Raw genomic sequence first — 18803 nt, 5'->3', positions numbered from 1 at the left:
GGAATCACAGGCAGCAGAAAGCATTTTCAGTCCGGCTGGAAAGGCCAAGGCAGGTAGAAATAGAAAGTGAGGAAGGAGGAGACCGGGCGCAGGATGGATGCTCCTGTCCCCAGAGGCTCCTCTGCCCCTGTCTGACCAGTCTGGCGCAGGCACCTCCAGAACGGAGCAATGTGGCATCCCTGGAGCACACAGGGCATGAACGGGGACCTCCTGAAGGCTTCCCAAGCCCACGAAGGAAAAGGATGGGATCTTTTATAGGTGACCTGGGATTTTCCACCCTGACCTGCCAGCGACATGCACCCGGAGGGTCTGCTGCCAAGCTGGACCCGAATGGAAGGAGCTGGCTGCGAGGGAGGGTTTCACAGCCACCATTCCCAAGCCACCACCACGGCTCCATCCCCACGCGCCCACAGCCACTGCTGGGGCACGGGCGAGGATGGAGGACGCACTGTGGGCACCCGTGGGAGCTGGCGCCTCGTCCTCCCCACCCGGCTCCGTCCCAGGCAAGACAGTGGAATTAAGTGCAAGTTATAATTAAGACTGGATGTTTGAAGAGAAACATAATCTCCATTCCGTGGGATTCGCCGGCACAACAGTAATTAACGTCTCATTAACATTCGCCTAATTAAGCAGTTTATGAAAGTGGATAGATTTGCATACGGCTCCACTTCAGCTTCAGTGCATCCAGCTATATCCAGGCACCAGAGTTAACCCTTCCAGGACATTCCCAACTCCCCTCAAGACTTCCCAGCCTCTCCCTGTGAGGCCACGAGCTGCCGTAGCTGCGCATCTCACTGCATGGTCCTACCCAAAACCAGGTAAAACAACTCCTCTCTGTTGCCTCTTTTCCAGACAAACCCATCCTCAGCCCTTCAAACTTTTTCTGTTGGTTATCGATTTTTAAAACCCTCAGCTGGTTTCAATGCTTTCCTCCAGATCCTCGACACGTTCATCAGAGAAGCAAAAAAGACTTGTAAGCGTTTCTGAAGATGGGGAGAAATGTCTCCTAAAACATTTCATGCTATATGCATTTCCAAATGTTCTTTAATGTTTAAAAACAATGACTTCAAGATTAAAGAGTCACTCCAAATTTCAAACACCAGCTTAAAAGCAGGGTGCAACAAGATGTCTCAGCAGCTTCCAAAAAGGTTTTGACACAGGGACTACGTCCAGTCTCTTTTAGAGTCTTTCTCTCGTTGGGAGGAAAGGAAAACCAGCAAGAGCAGTGGACAATCCCCAGGCCCCCAGCTGATCTCCCATCCCCCTTGGGAACAGCAAGGACCAGGACCACCATTCCCACATGGATCCTGGGGCAGCAAGGCACGTATAACACAGCCCATCAAACAAGACACATCCCACATGCAGCCCCTTAGCGATAAGTCACTTGAAGTGCTGGACATAACATTTTCCGCTGTTAATACTGGCTTTCTCTTCTGGTGTTGGATTAGTAAAGCCGCTGCATCCATCATGCACTTAAAAAGACCATGTGCAAACTTGCCTCCCCCCCAGCATCTCCTGGGGGGGGAAAAATGAGCTCTCTAGTCAGTGGTTAATGCCTGGAGACAAGATGCAACTTTGCAGCAAATACGGTGGGAGAGAAAAATTCATGACACAGCCTTTCATTGAAAATCAATAAAGCCCAGACCTGCCTGTGATATACACACTCAATTTATTCCCTGCTTGGCTTGCTGCATCTTCACCACCAGCCCTCTTGGATCAGTCCAGGTCCTCGCTGGAGGATGCAGTGCCCCTGCCCAGCTCTACCCCCTGGGTCACGGCACCAAAGCCACCAGAGCCATGTTAGCGTGCGATTGTCACCTCCCTGAACCTGGCAGTCCTGGGTTCGTGGCCCCATGCCCCTGGCTGGAGCAAGCTGCACTCCCATGGCTGCAATCCAGCACCCACAGCATCCCTCCCCACAGCGTGGCCAGGAGCGGGAGCCCAGCTGTGCCCTCGGGTGGCAAAGGCAATTTCAGAGTTTTTTTCCATCTCACAACAGGTGCCTACAGCTATAGCAAAGTGCCGAGCTGGGCTCCGCCGGGGAAATGCTCCTGATTTGCACTTGAAACACCTCTGTCTTGAAAGCACATCTTAATTTTCTCCTCAGCCCAGCAGCCACAAAACCTTCCTGGAAGTGGTGATGGACCCAGCCATCCTTCTGAGCCAAGCTGGGGCATCTTCCAGCTTTGCCTGAGCCCGACCCACGGGACTCCCGTCACTCATCCTGTCCTGCTCCCCCTTCCCCTCCAATGGGGGCTTTGAGACCCCCAAGAAGCACCCAAAATCGCTGCAGATTTAGATGTTAAACTCTGCCTTTAACCTTTTTTTTCCTCCCCCCTCCAAATCTCCCCGTCGATGCAGAAAACGCTCCCAGAAGTGTGGGGGGGCTGGCCCTGCGCTTTGCCCATCCCCAGTTTAGGGGGGACCCCAAAATGCTGGGGAGCCAGAATAGCAGCCGCTCCCTTGTGATGCTGGACCTGCAGCGAAATACACATGCGAGCCAGGAGGTCGGCTCAGGGATGCAGGCAGGACGCAGGCAGGGGATCTTGCCCGCACATGCAGGACCTGCCCGCAGCCACCGCATCCCTACAGCTCTGCTTCTCCTCTTGCACGGAGCCTCAGGCTGCCACCCTCACCCAGACCCACCACCGTTGGGACCACAGGGCAGCGGTAAAGAGCTGCCCTGACGCCAGGGTGAGGGGCTGATGCCAACCCAGCCCCGCAGCAGCTGCCTTTGGCGTGGGGCAGGCTGCCCCCAGCTGCGAGCAGAGCAGCCGGGGAAGGCGGGGGGGATTTGGGGAGAGGTGGGTGCCCAGCTGTGCTGGGGGCTTTGCCTTTGCACCGGGCTCTGCAGGACAGCCTGACCTACTTTCTCCGGCGGCACAGCCATGCCAGCCACAGCAGAAGCGCAGGGTTTCTTCTCTCCTCTACCACGTACAGATGTCTTCTTATAAACCGGCAGCGAGATCGCGGCAGGGCTGGCCAGGGTCCCCTCCCTGCCACCTCGCAGCATTGCCTGTCCCCTCCCTCGCCTCCGGCCAGGCTTGCTGCCTTTGAATGGATGCCCTCCTTTCCCTACCCTTCCCCAAAAAATTCACGGCACATCTCAGCCAAGAGGAGGATTTATTGATCGTCTTATCTGTGTCTAATCCCAGCCGGAGCGCCGTGATAAACGAAGCAGCTAAATAAAATGCCTTCCTGCAAGGTCTCTGTGTCAAGAACAGCTGGCTACTAGTGGGGTGCAAAGCAGGGAGCAGCCCCCCAGGGACCCCAGACCCACCTGGACAGGGAAGAGCAGCCCACGATGGCAAAGACATTGAAGCGAGGATTAACGCGCCGTGCTGTGAACGCCCATCCAAAGCTGAGGGCAAGGGTTGGGGGGGACGAACCAAACCCAAATCAATCCATCTAATCGATGGTAAGCAGTTTAAACCCTGTTTCTCTGCAGTTCGGGGAGCCCTAATTCCAGGCATGACCTGAATCTCTTTAAAGAGAGAAAGGAGGGGAGGCAGGCAGGCAAGGAGGGGGGAGAGCCAGAAATGACGAGGATGCTAATTTGTCCCTGTTCCCTCTCTGCCAAACAGCATCTAAGAGAAAAAGCACCTGCTAAAGAAAAGGGACCCCCGCGGAGCAGAGATTGCATGGTGCGTGCTCGCAGAAATCCCTATTACCCAGCCTGGACTGAAAACACTCGACGCAAGAGCGAGCAGGATGGTGGACACTGCCGTCTTTGCGAGAAGAGCCTGGGGTGCACCAGGCACAGCACCAGGCCACCTCCTCAGCACTGACAAGCCAGCAAAGCGAGCTCCAGCCCACCGCAACGCGAGAAGGGAGCAGGGGAGATGCGAGCGAGCTCAGCCCAAATGTGGCACAGCTGTATCCAGGTCAGCTGGTGAGCCTGCCGGAAAGCGAGGGCTCGGGCTATAAAAAGCATGGGCAAGATGCTGGGAGCATCCTAGTGTGGCGAGGAACAGGTCAGGGTGGCCCTGCCATCTAAGCAAGGGGTGCCAGGGTGGTGATGGGCTGCAGAGGATGGCACCAGCCATGCAGGACAACAGGCAAGCGCCCTTCTCCCTGGGATTTCCAAAGTAATGATCCATAAGACAGCACTAAGAGTTACCGCTGGTTTTCCAAAGGGAGATGGGGTGTGGAAGAAGGGGGATAGAGGTTGCCAACAGGGCAGGACTGGCAGCAGGAGAGACGTGGTTTGGCACCCGCAGCCCCGCGCTGAGGAGGAGGAATCGGCATCCCCTGCGCCCCGCCGGTGCGCGGCACCGAGCGGCAGTGCTCCTTCAGCAGAGGTGCCACGGGGAGCACCAGCCCGGGACCCCCACTCTGCACGGGAGCAGACATCCCAGGTGCACTGAAATGGGGATGAGGCCACTGACCCAACGAGCCTGTCATCCCTGCAAGCCTATTCCTGGACAAGGCACACACATGTGGCCAAGAGCCTTTCCCTTAGCTGACCACAGCCCCAAATCCACTACAGCCAACAGACAGAGGCAGGGCTGCACCAGGCTTTGATCCCAAGCTGTTCCCAGCCTGCTGCCCTCCTGTCACCCCATGCCACGATGTCCCCACTGCCCTCCCAACAAGAATCAAAAATCGACCCCCAACCCCTCCTTGGAGGCCTGAGCTTTGCCAGACCCCGTGCCAAGCACCACAGAGCAAAGAGTTAATGGGTGATGGGGGGAAAAGGCTGGGATGCCCAGTCCTTGCCATGTCCCCCAACGGGGGGGCAGCATCCCCCGCCCAACTTCAGTAGGAGCCTGGCAGGGCATGCAGGGAGCTGTCAGGCCCCATCATGACTCACGCAGTCATTTCTCCCTTCAAGCCAGGAAAAAAAAAAAATTAAAAAACAAAATTCAGGCAAGCCGTTGAAAAACCAGAGATAAACAGAGAGGAGATGGAGGCAGCTAATGAGGTCCCCGGCCCCGGCAAGAGGTGCGAGGAGAGCGCAGATGCTGCTCCGGCCAGCAGCGATCCCACCCGCCGGGCACAAGGAGCACACGAGGGACAGCACTGCCCAGCACAGCCCCGACACGGCTGGCAGGGACCTGCAGGGCAGCTCTGGGGAACCGTCCCCAGGGTGGCAGAGCAGCCAGCCTCGGGGCCAGGACCCCCGGCAGCCCTTAGGCGGCATCTGTAGAGTCACGTTACCAAAGGGATGGCAGGATACCCTGGCCCCGTGGAAACCTCACCGTGCTGCAACGAGCAGATGGGGATCATTCCCAGATTTCTTTTTCTGCCCACCCACCCCTCTAAATTGTACGAGCTTAACAATGCTGGGCCAGGGAGGAAGCCAGACCCCCTGCAGCCCCCTGGCTCAGCCACCCCCTGCCCCAGGGACTGAAAAGGGAGAAAAGCAAAAATCCCCTTGATTCTTACAGTTAAAACCAAATGTGTCACTTCAGTAACAAATTGGCATGCCTGACTGGCAGAAATAGCTCTGTTAAAATATATATATGGTTGGTCTGGGGTTTTTTTTGGTTGCCTTTCCCAAATGAGTTCAAGAATAGGGAGATTTTAAAGTCCCTGTGGACAGTGAGTCTTTCTGCTCCCTTCCCTACACCCAGCAAGGTAATTACCTGCCAGGAGCCTGGCTGTGAGATGGCTGGTTACACCACTAATTATCAAGAATGAGCCAGTCCCCCAGGGCACCCTGGGTCCATCCCCATCCCTCTCTGCCTTCCTCCTCCTCCTCACCCTGGGGCTCACAGCAGAAGAGCATCTTGTGTTTAGCACCGCAGCTAGGAGGGCCTTGTCCTCCTCCCTTGGATGCCAGAGGTGCAAAGGTACCCCTGCCCACCCAAGGGATGAGGGACAGAGAACAGAGGGACCCCAGAAACTTATCTGTTACCAAGAGGTTGCTCCTTGCCATGAGGCTACCTTGGGGATGAGGACACAGTGGAGAGCACCACTTCTGCTGGTACCAAGACACTTAGAAAGTTTGTCATTTAGAGTCTGCTTCAGCCTCTTCTGGGAGGCATGCTTAGGAAGTAGAGGCTTCCCAAGAAGTCTCCTCTTCCCAAAAGGAAAGGAAAATATCTCTGAGCTTGGGGGCATTTAGCTCACAGGAGAGGCAGGGCTGCTTTCGACACCCAGACTTTTCTCATTTTCACTCCTCACAAGCTTCCCCGTCTCCTCAATGCCAGCTGCTGCCACCAGGCAAAAGTCACGTTTAAAGAAGCTGCCTGCTTTGTTTGCAGAAGGTCACGCCGTGAATCGCCCAGACACCAGGGTGACCGCCTGCTGAGCAGCATGGAAGGCAACCACGGGGGAACACTGGGAAGATGCCACTCTTGCACGTGATGCGCCGGGAGGAGCATCTTTCAGTGCCTGGCCCAGCAGCCGCGCCGTTTGTGAGGCAGGAGGGAGCTGTCGGAGCCCAGACGGCCCTACGAGAACGGCTTAGGGCTGCCAGGACGTCACGCGGTCGTCCTCCTCGCCGGCAGTAGGGAATAGGATCTCGAGGGAGCATGCAGATGGATGCACTCTCCATCCTTGGATCTCAGAGCGCAGACCAGCTTGGTAAGCTGAGGAACTCGGAAGACAGTTCAGGCTCTCCAGATTTACACCTGCCCCTTCCTGATGCTCCAGTGCAAGACCTCTGAGGCCCCATGACACCAGGAGCAGGGACCTTGGATCTCGAGGGAGCAGCAACAGCAAGAACTGGGGTGTTCTCAGCACTTAAGCTGGGCACCCAGCACAGAAAGCCTCCCAGCTTTCACAGCCTGAAGCTACTTATCTAAAGCTATACTAGGACTCACAGAGGAAGCCCCAGATCATCACTCCAGGGGCTCCAGGACTTCACTGGACCGCACACACAGGCTGTCCTCCGTCCTCCATCCCCCAGAGGTCCCCTTCTCCAGCTGTATATCCCACCCTGACCCAGGGAACCCAGAGTAGGGCTGAAATAGCCCTCAGCCAGCCAGTGCAAGCCCAGGGCTTGCATGTTCCCAACATCAACCCCTGCCCACTGCCTGCTTGTTTCAGCTCCTCCAGGAGATGCAAAGGAGATGATGCTAGTCCTGCGTAGCAGGGCTGCCACACAGAAAGAACTCAGTGGGACACCTCCTGCCATTAATGGGCAGGATCCCAGGCAGCCCTTGGAAGCACCCGAGGTGGGACGAGGACAGGGCTCACTCCCATCTCCCCATCACTGTAAGGAAGACAGCTCTGCCCCCCACTACCCCCCCTCTTCCTCCAAGGCTCTGGGGCCCCCAAATGTAGGGAGCTGCTCAGAGGCTGCACCACACCGGCTGGACAGGAGGAACAGGCACTCACCCGGACACCGTTCCTGGATAACTCAAGCTCCTCTTCCCATTCCCCCCACTCAACCAAGAGCAAGACAAGCCTGCAAGCAGCCGCAAGGCAAGCCGGCGACCGCTGCTCCACGCTCACCTGTGCTCTGCCCCTCCGGAGAGCGGCTTGGAGCTGCTCAGCCTTTGCAACAAACTCCCCTCCGCAGCAAGACATCAGCCTTTGGGTGCTGCTCGCCCCTTCCACGCGTTGGCTGCTCTGCCTGCCTTTGGGATTTTTTTTTCCTTCTCCCTCCCCCCTCTCCTCCCCCCCCCCCCCCCGGAGCATTTTGAATGTGCAGATGCCCCAGCTTCTTAAAATTCAGCCTGGGGGCGTGGGAAGTGTTTTGGAACATGCCCAAGCTGTCTGCTCCGTGCGTGCGCGCTGCTAAAAACGATCCACCTACAGCCCCCATCTCCTGCGCTGCTTGTCAGCACCGCCGTGCCTTTCCAAAGATAAGCAAGCTTACACATGCAGCCGGGTATCAAAGCACCAAGAGCAATCCCGTCAGGGCGGGGGGAGAAACTTCTCTGCTCAGAGTCACCAGGCAAACTTTTTATGTAGCAGTGGTGAATGAGCAGGGTGCTGGATGGACAGCCCTGGGAACAACGCCCTTGAGCCAGTACTGCCTCCATCCCCTCCGCATTACAGCGAAGAGAGAGCATCACTGCTGCACAGGTAGAAAGCAGATGCAGAAAAAACAATTTACTTGCTATCAAAGGATGCAGCAGCAGGACTGGGAGGCGAATGCAGCCCCCCTCATTATAACGAGGGTGTCGCAGCAACGGGCTGCGCTATAAACACGTGTTTAGGATACCCAGCTCGGCAGCCCTGCCCAACAGCTGAGCATCCATGTGGTTGCGTGGTCCAAGGGAGCGTAACACATCTCCTCCCAAGCAATTCCCAAGTGCTTTACCAACAAATAAATGAGCTACAGAGATTTAATGACTTAACCTGTAAAACACCGCTGGCAAAGCCCAGCTTGTCTAAGACAGTAGCGAGCAGCTCTTGTTGGGGCGCCCAACCGAGGTAACGGAGAAACACCAACTTACACCAGCTCAGTATCTGGCCCCAGCAGCCACCATGTTAAAAAAAAAAGGGAATATAAACCACTGAGGCTGAGATCTGGTCAGAAGAGGCAGGCTGAGCCCTCCTGCCATGTGCAAGGTATACAATGAAGGCTCCAGGTCCCCGAGGGATGAGGACAGCAGGACCATCTCCAGCCCAACAGCCTGGCTCTGGATTCACAACACAAGCTGTTCAAAATCAGTGACAAGGTTGCTTTTCCCTTTGCTTTTAAATCCCTCTGGCAATCTGGCCTTTAAGTGCTCATCAATCCATTCAGGGCAGTCCCGTCGTCGTCCCCCCCCAGCATCACTTCTCTGCAAATTTGAGTGAAATTGATATTTTCCTATCAGAAACATGAAATTTCAAACACACAGAATATTGGATTTGAAAACTGACTTTTGTTGGGAAGGTGCCTGTCTCTTTGTTCACAAAAGGGCTCATTTTCCCTGGAAAAGGGCCCAGATTTTGAGTGAAAGATCAATAACATGCAGAAAACGGGTCCTTTTATTAAATTTTGCCACGATACCAAAAAGAAAAGAAAGAATCCAATGCTGAGACTGAATGACTTCAAAATATTTTGCATTTGTTTACCCCATTGCAATGCCAGAGCATCTATTCAGAGGAGCTCAATGGGAAGGATGCAGCCTTTGGGGCTCTCTTTGAGCATCCCCCTGTCACCTGCTGGTACCCCACTGGGAACAGCATCCCCAGCACTGCTCCAGCCCAACCCCAGCCCTTTTGGGGGGAATTATTAGAGATTTAACGGCTGCCTCCTCTGCCCTTCCTTGGATGGAGGCCAAAGAGCTCCCCCACCGAAACACTCAAGGATGACCCTCTGCCCACGCTAATTACAGGGAAGGGAGAATCAAAGTTTTATTTCAATTACATTCTGGGGGGGGGGGAGAAAGAAAAAAAAAAAAAACCCCACCATGAAGACACAGCATTCAAGATGCTGTGCAACAGTCATGACATGCTGCATCCTCCCCGATCCATATGGGGGAAAACTAACACTTTGGCAAATTTATGAAGATGTGTGAAAGTGATTATATTCCTGAAAATATCTCAAGTGGAACGGCCTACCTGGCATATTTTGTTAGTCATGAAACACGCTCCCTCCACCGACTGTAGTTTGTGGCTTCCCATCTGCTTAAATACTTTAAATACTGAAACTTTCTTATTTTTTTCAGCTGAAATAGCACGCCAGCAGCAGCAGCATACTGCTGACTCAGGGGCGCGGGATGGGGACGTGCTCGCCACCAGCAAAGGGATGCAGAAGATGCCACGCCAAGAGGGCAAGAGAGCAGAGGATTCACCACGTGGGTGATAAGTCCTGCCTCTGGCCAAGAAATGCAAGAAGTCAGCTTGTGTAAAGAGCGTCCGGCAAGGGAACGCCAAGTGCAAACCAAAAGAAGAATATTTTGGGTCAAGCATGGGCATGAAAGGGAAAAGGTTAAAGGAAAGAAATGGCTCTGGTCTGCCATTTTCATTTCATTTTGCCAGAAATAAAAGGCAACGGTTGTACAGCTTACAAGTCCCAACTGCCAAGCCCAGCTTTTAGCGAGGGATGGGGTTTATGGGCGCTTGGTCCAGGGCAGCTGCCACCCTGACCCCCCCTGATTCCTGCTTTCATGGGGAACGATGCCCCTTTTGTCCCAGGGGAGCTGGGGAGAAGGTTCCAAGGCACGAGGGCTCACTAAACCCTGAGACACTGCTGGCAGTCTCCCGGGGGGGACCCGGCTGCCTCCCCCCTGCCCTCTCCTTCTCATTAGTTGAGAGCTTCTATTTTAAACCCCTGGCTGGAGTCACTCTGACCACAGCAGCAGGAGGTGGGGTGGGCATGCACGGGGATGCAGCCAGAGCTCAGCACCATGGCAGCACACTGGGAGAAGCAGGCAAGCCCCAGCGAAGGCAGCTGCCTGTGCACACAGGGCTTGGGCAGCAGATGCGAAAGAAACCCAGCCGGGACTCCCTAACTCAAAGGAGACGGCCAAGGGGGAGTCTCGGCAGCAGAGGAACATCCACCCCAAAACAGCTCGGGCACAAGCCCAATCTCAGGAGGCTTCCCTGAAGGTGTCCTTAGATGTGCTCAAGCATCCTGCACCCCAGGAAAACTCTGGGTATCAACACCAACCAAGCGTTTAAGCACAAAGGGATAATTTTAAGTCATTTAAGCAGTTTTCTAGTGGTTGCACGAGGCAAAGGCAATTGTGTCCCGCAAAGCGACAGTGCATAGTACTCACGGCGTAACTACAGTGCAATTACTCTTAGCCTGATTATGGAGAATGATCAAACTAGATGGGAACATCTCGGCCGAATCGCCTCCTCCCCGGGGCGTGTGGGCTGTGCTATAGAAACCCCAGCTATAGATACACATAAAATAGAGCAGAGACCAGTAGAATATGATGAACGTTTTCCCAAATGGCAGTGCAAAGCTGAATATTAGGTGATTTATGGTGGATTCCCTCCAAGTGAAAATCTCTCCTACCATGGCAGTGGGTTTTTTACAGCTCATTTGGCTTTTCATTTGCTGAACGGCTTTGTGCTGTTTTCCCTTGCAGGATGGGGCCTCATCATTTGTGTTTTCTTACAGATTTTTTTTTTCCCTCCTAGAAGAAAACCATCTCTTCTCCTGTTCTCCGTGAGCCTAATTCTGCATCCCCAGCTGGTGTGCAAGAGTATTGGAGTTACTCCCACTTTCCAGGGGGATAAATCATGTCAGAGGCAGGGGCTTTTGTTCAAGGTCCAATACCTGGAGGAGGAGTTTCTCGTTCCAAATGGAGATAGTCCCCAGGAGAAATAATCCCACTGGAAATAATCCGGTGCAAAGAGGGTTTACTGCATCTTTTTAAAGGCTCTTTCTTACTGACAATTGATGAGTTCATAGCTACCAATATCCATTAGAGGGTTTATTTTATTTCTTGTTAGAAAATAAAATAAAAAGGCAGAGTCTGAGAAGAGTAAAACCAGCCACAGAGACTGACAGCAGCTGCCTGGCAGACAGTGAGTGAAAATGCTCTGACAAGATGAAATGTTTTTTCTTTCATTGAAATCACTCCCTTTCCGAATGACTAATACGCAGCTATCGCACCATGGATATTTCCAGAGTGATGAGATGTTTTTAAAATATCTCACTGTGCCTCAAAATATCTCACTCTGGCTCAATAGATCATCCAAAACACCACCCACGGAAATCATAAATAAATAGATACTATATTGCCGTAAAAGAGCAGACTGGCCAGGGCCAGGGCAGCATCCTTCATCAGCAAGTAAACGAGGCCACTGAACTTCTCACCTCGGTGCGCGGCTCCTGCAGCGAGGCTTTTTGGAGATTGAGACACCTTCTCCTCTCCCCAGCACCTTCACAAATCCGCCCTGTGCAGGCTAGCTCCTCGATGTTACAGACATCTCCTTGAATGAGCGAATTGGATGTAAGAGGTACAGCGGACTCCGTGGTACCAGCAACCACCTGCACTCACCAGCACCAGCACAGCAGTCCCCGAGAAGGTGGCTGACAGGCTCTGGCCCACAGGGCACCGCTGGAAACCCACATACCCCCTTGGGCACCCCCTTGCCTATGCAACAGCTTCAAACCCCAAGCAGCAGGACCCAGAAATGCTCCAACTTACTCCCTGCCCCATAACATCCAGCGATGCTGCCGAGTCCCCTTTGCACATCGCTCCCCCCATCGGCAAGCAAAGAGGGTGGGGAAAAAGACACCCACACCCTGGGAACAGCAGGCATTCGGGTGACGTGCCAGCGGGGGTCCCAGCCTGGCGGCCCCCACATCACTTTGCCCTGGCCCCCCCGGTGGCAGGTCCCAGCCCGGCACGCAGCATCCCGCTTCAGAGCCAGGAAACTCCTGCCCTCCTGATAAAGGCTCCAAGGAATTGTGACAGAGCAGTTGCAAAGCCACCCCCCAGGCAGCTGATTTTTTTTTACACATCTCCATGCACTCGATCTGGGCTTAGAGAGAAAAAAAAACAGGAAAAATGGTAACAAGAAGGCACAGAGTGGGGGGACCCATCGGCTGACCTGCCTTGCACGTGCTCCAACCCCCTTGGGTGGGAGAGGGCTTGTGCCAGGCCCCCGTGCAGTCCTCCTCCCTCCAGGGAAGGGACCCGAGTCCCAGCCCAGGCTTGGATTTGGGTGCAAGGACAACTCCACTCAGTAGGACAAGCACAACTCCCAGAGAGTCCGAGTGCAGATGTACTTTAAAAGCTCCCTGAATCCCGATGGCCCAAGCTGAGCTCTAGCCCGAGCCCAGCTGCGCCACCCTGAACTGCAGGCAGCTGCAGCCCAGCCCAGCACCGGCTCGCTCTGCAGGAGCTGCACCTGCTTTTTCTCTTCCCTAGGAATCAGGCAACACTTTTTGTTCTGCTGATTGAAGGAAAAGCAAGCAAATCATTTTGAGGAACTGAAAATGGTCTCCTTTGCTTTTCTCAGCAAGATAAAAAAATATTGTTCAGATCACCCAGGCTCTGTTGTTCCCAAGTTGTTTCCTCTTTAAAGGCATTTACCAAAGTGCGTTTTGAAACTTTGGGAGATGAAGCGGCTCTTTGGAACAGCACAGTCAAAATATATCCCTCGGAAACCACAGATAGCCTGACACTTATCTTCTTTTTTCCAAAAGGGCTGAAACTACTTGTCCAGCACAGCAGGAATTGGTGGTTTCCCTGGGTTTGGGAAAGGAAACCACCTTGCCCATAGAAATTCAATCCTGGTGCTGATGGGCATGGGGAGCCCAGCATCAGGATGCTGCAGCGATGGACCATGGACTCCCAACGTCCCTTGCAGAGCTCCACCAGCCCAGCCAGCCCTAGTCATCCCTGGCAACCTCTGCTTGGCTTTTCCCTCCAGTTCTCTTTCCTCCCACTGGGAACAGGCAGCACCAGGGGGGGCTGCAGAGAGATGACAGAGATGCTGCAAAGGGAGGAGGAAGAAAGCCAAGGCCCCGCATTTCCAATGAAGATAGCTCCAACATCTGTCCTCAGCCAGAAATGTATTCACCCGCACAGACACACTCATCAGATGAGGCTCTAAAATATTTACTGCCCAAATATCAATCCTCATAAAGCGAGGCAGCCATTCGGGCTCAGGGAGGGGGAAGGAGATGGGGCGGGTTGTCAATAATGTCATAACCACGGGCAATTTTATGTATCTCTGGAAATGGCCAAGGAACACGCAGTTTGACAGATGTGCAAACGGGTAATGCAGGCTTCCTAGTTATGAGCATGAGGATGTCAAGAGGAATAGATGAGCAGTAATTCAAAGTATATTGGGCTTAGAGAAGTACACGGGCATCGTAATGAATATGGGATGGGCACCGCGGCGGAGGGAGGGCTGGAGAAGGAGGAGTCGGCGCGCTGGTCTGGGAATGCCGCCCCTGCCAATGCCACGGAGTGACCGCGGGGACAGGGGAGCCAGGTGGGTATTTGGTGGGCAAAGCCATGCTGCCATGGGATGTTACTGCACCAAGGGACGTGTCAGCCTGCCTCTTGCTTCCCGGGGCTGGACCATCCTCCAGGATGACTTCTCCTTCTTCCTCCTTCCCAACTGGGTCTCTACACAAGCCTCTCCCACCATTGTGCCACCTTTCCTTTCCTCTGCTGGGAAACTCAAGGTTTTGGCCATATACCTGCATTTTTCACCAAGAACGGTCAAAAGAACCTCACCAAGAAACTAAATTAAGTTTCACGTTTAGGCTCAGCAGAACTACTACTTTTTTTTTTTTTTTTTTTGCTTCCATCTCCGAACTAAAAAACAAGCCCCAACGCCGCAGCAAGGGCCGCCGCCACCCCCAGTGCCGCCTCCGAGGCACAGGCACTGCTCACACCTATGACTAGTGCCTCGCCCGGCATTTCCCCATCCCACCTCGCCTGTTTTTAAAAAGCAGCATCACACAGCCACCCGCTACACCTCCAGCCGCACGCTGCCGCCTCCAGGCGCATGCTCCTGCCCCAGACCCTCAGATCCCAGCGGCACGGAGGACCATGGAAGCTGGCTGGCTTCCAGCATGAAGCCAAGGCGCTAGAAATAAAGAAAAACCAAATTAAATAGAAATGAATGATGCCGGGACACGCTTCTCCTTGGGCCTTTGCTTTGCCAGAGGAGTGCTGCAGCACGTTGCAAGGGGGAGCAATCAGGTGGTCCCAACTGACCTCGCTTAGCCAAGCCCAGGATGGCATGCATAGACTTCTCGGCTCCGGTCTCTTTTCCCCGAGATTCGCCTCCTTCAGCATTTCTGGCAGTGAAATTCCCACTCCCCCACCTCCTGCGGTGCTCTTCAAAAGGATACAGTCATTGGCTTCGGTGGTAGAGCCAAGCTCACCCTTCCTCCCTCTCAAGTCCCCCCTGCAGTTCCCGCAGAGAAGTTCATCGTTTTTCCACACCCCAGTACTTTGGCGGGGGGGGAGTGGAATTACTCACGAAGGCAAGCAGGCACCCCGCACACCAGCAATCCCCGCAAAGGTGATTTTTCCTGTGGAAAAATCCATGAATCACTGTAAAAGTCAGTCTGGCTTGAACCAAGACACACTGCTTACCATTGTTTATTAAAAAGAATTAATCAGCAATCTTTTTCCTGGCTGAGTCTATGAAATATGACTTATCCCAACCATTCACTAACAGGTTGTGTGCTCTGGGAGCTTTCTCCATGGCTCATGGAGCGCCACAGGGTTTTGTTAGGTCAAATGACCGATGACTGAATAAGCTTGAATCTGAAGGAAATGTTTACTGCAAGTCTCAGACCTATTTTCACTCCCAGGAGACACTTCTGGCACTGTCTGTTCCTGCAGACACGTTGCTCAGTGAATAATCATGCTGGAGCAAGGGAGCCCTGGGGTGTTGTGGCCCTGGGCAAGGGGTGAGACCGTGAGGAAGAAGGGGCACAGGCAGAGCAGGAGCCTGACACAGAGCACATCTCCTCTGCCTGCCTTAAAAACCATGGGCAGCCACCACGCCAACCAAGCCACATGCAGGCAGGCGCCAGGAAGGGCAGGCTGGAGGGAAGGGGCAGGCAGGGGCTGGCATTACTCTGCATGGGCGCAGCAGTTCTGACCCAATGAGGCAACTGAGTGGGAACAAACCCATAACAAGAGCTTCTTTCCAAAAAGTGTCCTTGCTATAATTTAACTTTTTTTCTCTGGGCAGCACCCTCCCGTGCACAGGAGTACTGCTGTGACACGGGGTAAGGGCAGCAAACTTCAATGCCCACGGTTGCAATAGCAGAAAAGAGAGATAATTGCACTTCTTATGGCAGCAGTAACTTATCTCAGCGAAACTTTTGCTGCTAATGAGGCTGTTCTGGTCTGAAATTCAGCGAGAGTTGAGAGGGCTGGTCCTGCTGCCAGCTCGGGGTGGGTACAGGCAGAGGGCAGGCAGGCATGGGAAAAGCAGCCTGGGAAACCACTGCCATGGTCCCGGTCTCATCATTGCTTTGCAGCTTACTGGAGTTTAGTTTTCCAGTGCTAGTACTGTACCAGTGAGCTGGCTTGCATTTATTTCTCCTTAAAAAAAAAAAAAATTCCACTGTATCAGCTGTTGTCTCCTCTGCCTCCTCTTGCCTTTGGCTACGTGCTGGTTTCAAGGCATCTCCCAGTAAAGCAGCATTTGCCATCCAATCCTAGGCCTCTGCAGAGGATCTTCTGCATCAGTGCCCACATGCTTACAGGTCCCGGGGAGCCCATGGCTGGCACCGCCGGGGGGGACTGGGGACAAGCCTCTCTGCCGATGAGCGCCAGCTGCTGAGCGGGTTGCCTGGGCTGCAGCAGCTGGAGGCAGAGGTAGCAATTTGTGTGCTCACCTGGAAAGGCAAACATCCTCCCAGCCCTTGCAAAGCTGCTGAGAAACCAGCTTCTGGAGTTTCTCCTAGAAGTTGAGCACCACCATATTTGAGCTACAAGGAGAAGATGCAAAATCCCCTCTCCCTTGGTCCAGCCACACCGTGACGGAGCCAGAGGTGAGCCAGCTCTGCGGGAGAACCAGATTCCAGAGAAATGCTCGGAGGGTGGTGGTTGCAGCCAGCTAAAGGGGCTCCATCTCCCCTTTTGCAGGGACCCACAGGACTCTGTCTGCAGCGTGGCTGTGCTCTGGCACTGTCCCTCAGTGCCCAACACATCCCAGGGCAGAGCCACCGCTCTCCAGCACTGGCCCCGCTCCTCATCGGCATGCTGGGCACATGCATCCAAGTGGCATGGGGCCGCTCTCCCTGAATTCAATCCGTGTACCCAAGTGGTGGCAGCGGGAAGGCTTGGAAAAGTAGAGCAAGACAAGAGAAAGGGAGGGAGGCCCGAAGCCGCAGCTGAGCGCAGCGCAGCAGCTCAGGCTGCAAAGCCAAGGCTGACAGCATCGCTTTGGTTACCTGCATGACCTTGAAAGCCCAGGATAAGCTGCAAAGATGAGAGCGAAAGCCTCCAGCGGCAGCTCTGCACACTGCCGGGGACAGGAAAAGTCAGGCAGGGAACAGAGAGGTGGGTGCCATTTGGGATGTGCCACCCCAGTGGTGGACCTCGCCAGATGGGTCAGGCTGCTTTTACCTCTCTCTCAGCCCCTTCCCCAAAAACGCAGCTCACAACCCCGAGCCTTCTTTGCATAGCACTTAAGTGGCTCTTGGGTTTTGTTCCCACACGAGTACATGCGTGGGAAGAGGTGAACACCCCATGTCACTCCTCTCAGACCCAGCTCTTGCACAGGGCAGCAGCAGGAGGGGGTAGGCTCCAGCCATGCAGGAGAGGCTGGCAGCACACAAGCAGGCTGCCCAGATCACAGCGTGTGTAGCTTGAGAGCTCAGAATAAATATTCAAAGGTGGAGGGAAAAAAAAACCCACCACCAAATGCTCCTCTCTGTGAGCAAGTTCTCAGTCTTTGCTCTGGGATTTGAGGCAAAGACAGACAGAAATATGACAAAGGAGACACGTGTTTCAGCAAATCATGGACACATCAGAAGCGATGGCTTCCAGATGCCGGCTTTGCTGCAAGATAAATTCCCTCCTAGCCGTATGCCTGACAACCCCGACAGCCCTTGGGGACTGCAAGTCTGCTTTCCCTGCAGACACATGGGGCTGCAGTGAGCCCACCTCCTTACACCCATCCACCCCAGGGAATACCCAGCCAGTGATGGGAGCCAGGGAGTTACCCAAATCCCTTTCCAAGCTAGTTAAAGCTGGTCCTGATGTGTGTTCCCTCCTTGCCCTGTCCTGCGAGCATGCACAAGGCGATGGGCTCTGCATCAGGGTGTCGGACGAATGCTCCCAAATCCCCATACCTACAGCAGAGCTCTGCCAGAGGAACAAACCGCGGCTTGGCTTTCTCGGTGCCTCACGTAAGCAATGGCTGGGGGGAAGGATGGGAGGTGACAGCTCCACTCAGCTCCCAACAGCCTCTTGCTGGGCCATCGCTTGGAGGCGGTGGCCGGAGCAGCCACAGAGAACGGGCTGTTCTGTATGGCAAGGCTGTCCTCAGGATGCTTTTATTTCCAGAGAGAGCTCATTAGCTCTGGTTGTGCAGGAGTTCGGGGTTTTTTTCCCCTGTTACCAAGAGCCGGAAAACTCCACTGAATAACATCTCTGAGCACAGGTGGAACAAAGACAGAGCACTGGGGGAGAGCAGCAACAAAACCAGAGATAATCAAAGCTGCTGCTGCAGCCTTACATCGCTTACGATCTCCGTCTGGTTTGGATTTCCCAGCCGGAGTGGTCTCTGCTTGCTCAGCCCCCAGGAGCACCTGGCAGCCTCCTGTGTGCTGGGGCTGTGCCCAGCCCCGCTCACCCCACTGCCTGAGACTGCAGGACTTGTCCAGAGCTGGGTCTGCTCAAAGGGGGGAAGGAGCTGCAGAGGTGGGTTTGAGGTGGCAGGGAACCAGATTCAAGGCTCCCTAGGAGCAGCCCACTGAATTGGACGGGATGCCAGGAGCTAAAGGGGCTTGTCCATGCACTAGGCAAGGAGGAAGGCTCTGTCTCTGGCATTGCTACACGAAGGGTTTAATACAGGCCCATCCTACCCAGGGTGGGCACTCAGGGATGCTCTGGCAGCGATGCCCTGTCAGGATCGGTCTGGAGCAGCCACCTCCTTACCGAACCCTGATGCTCCTCTCCCATTGCTGCACAGTCCAGCACATGCTGCAGGGGCTGCAGCCGAGAAAACACATGCCAAAGGCAGGAGATAAGCCAGCTCCCCAGATATGATCACAAGCCCCATTATCTCCTTAACCCTTATGCGATTCACTTATCCATCCCAGATCTATTTCTCCTTATGTAAATCCTCCTCCTGTTCTTTCCCACCTCTTGCCCCCGTGGTCGCTCTCAGAGCACCACGGCCTCCCCAGAAGGGAGGGAGGCTGCAGGAGAGCCTGATGCCCCGGGCTGCCACTCACCACAGCTAATGGGATAGACTCCGATTGACTGGCCCCAGAGATTTAAAGTTAATAAAATGTTAAA

At 54.3% G+C, this 18803-nt stretch overlaps 1 protein-coding gene across 4 annotated transcripts in view; it reads right to left on the bottom strand.

Annotated features, from left to right (window-relative positions):
- The window catches only part of LINGO1 (leucine rich repeat and Ig domain containing 1), a 165216-nt gene that overhangs the window by 130053 nt on the left and 16360 nt on the right, over positions 1–18803 (bottom strand). The window contains exon 1 of one of the 4 annotated variants that reach the window (XM_069797872.1): positions 7405–7494. The exons of the other annotated variants lie outside the window; for them this stretch is intronic. Within the exon in view, the coding sequence (XP_069653973.1) occupies positions 7405–7479 (75 nt within the window). The 5' untranslated portion in view covers positions 7480–7494. Of the gene's footprint in view, positions 1–7404; positions 7495–18803 lie in introns of those variants that run through there. 4 annotated transcript variants of the gene reach the window in all.

Source organism: Haliaeetus albicilla, chromosome 12 (genome assembly GCF_947461875.1).
Source record: "Haliaeetus albicilla chromosome 12, bHalAlb1.1, whole genome shotgun sequence".
NCBI classification, from domain to species: Eukaryota; Metazoa; Chordata; class Aves; order Accipitriformes; family Accipitridae; genus Haliaeetus; species Haliaeetus albicilla.
This window is presented reverse-complemented; position numbering and strand designations above follow the sequence as displayed.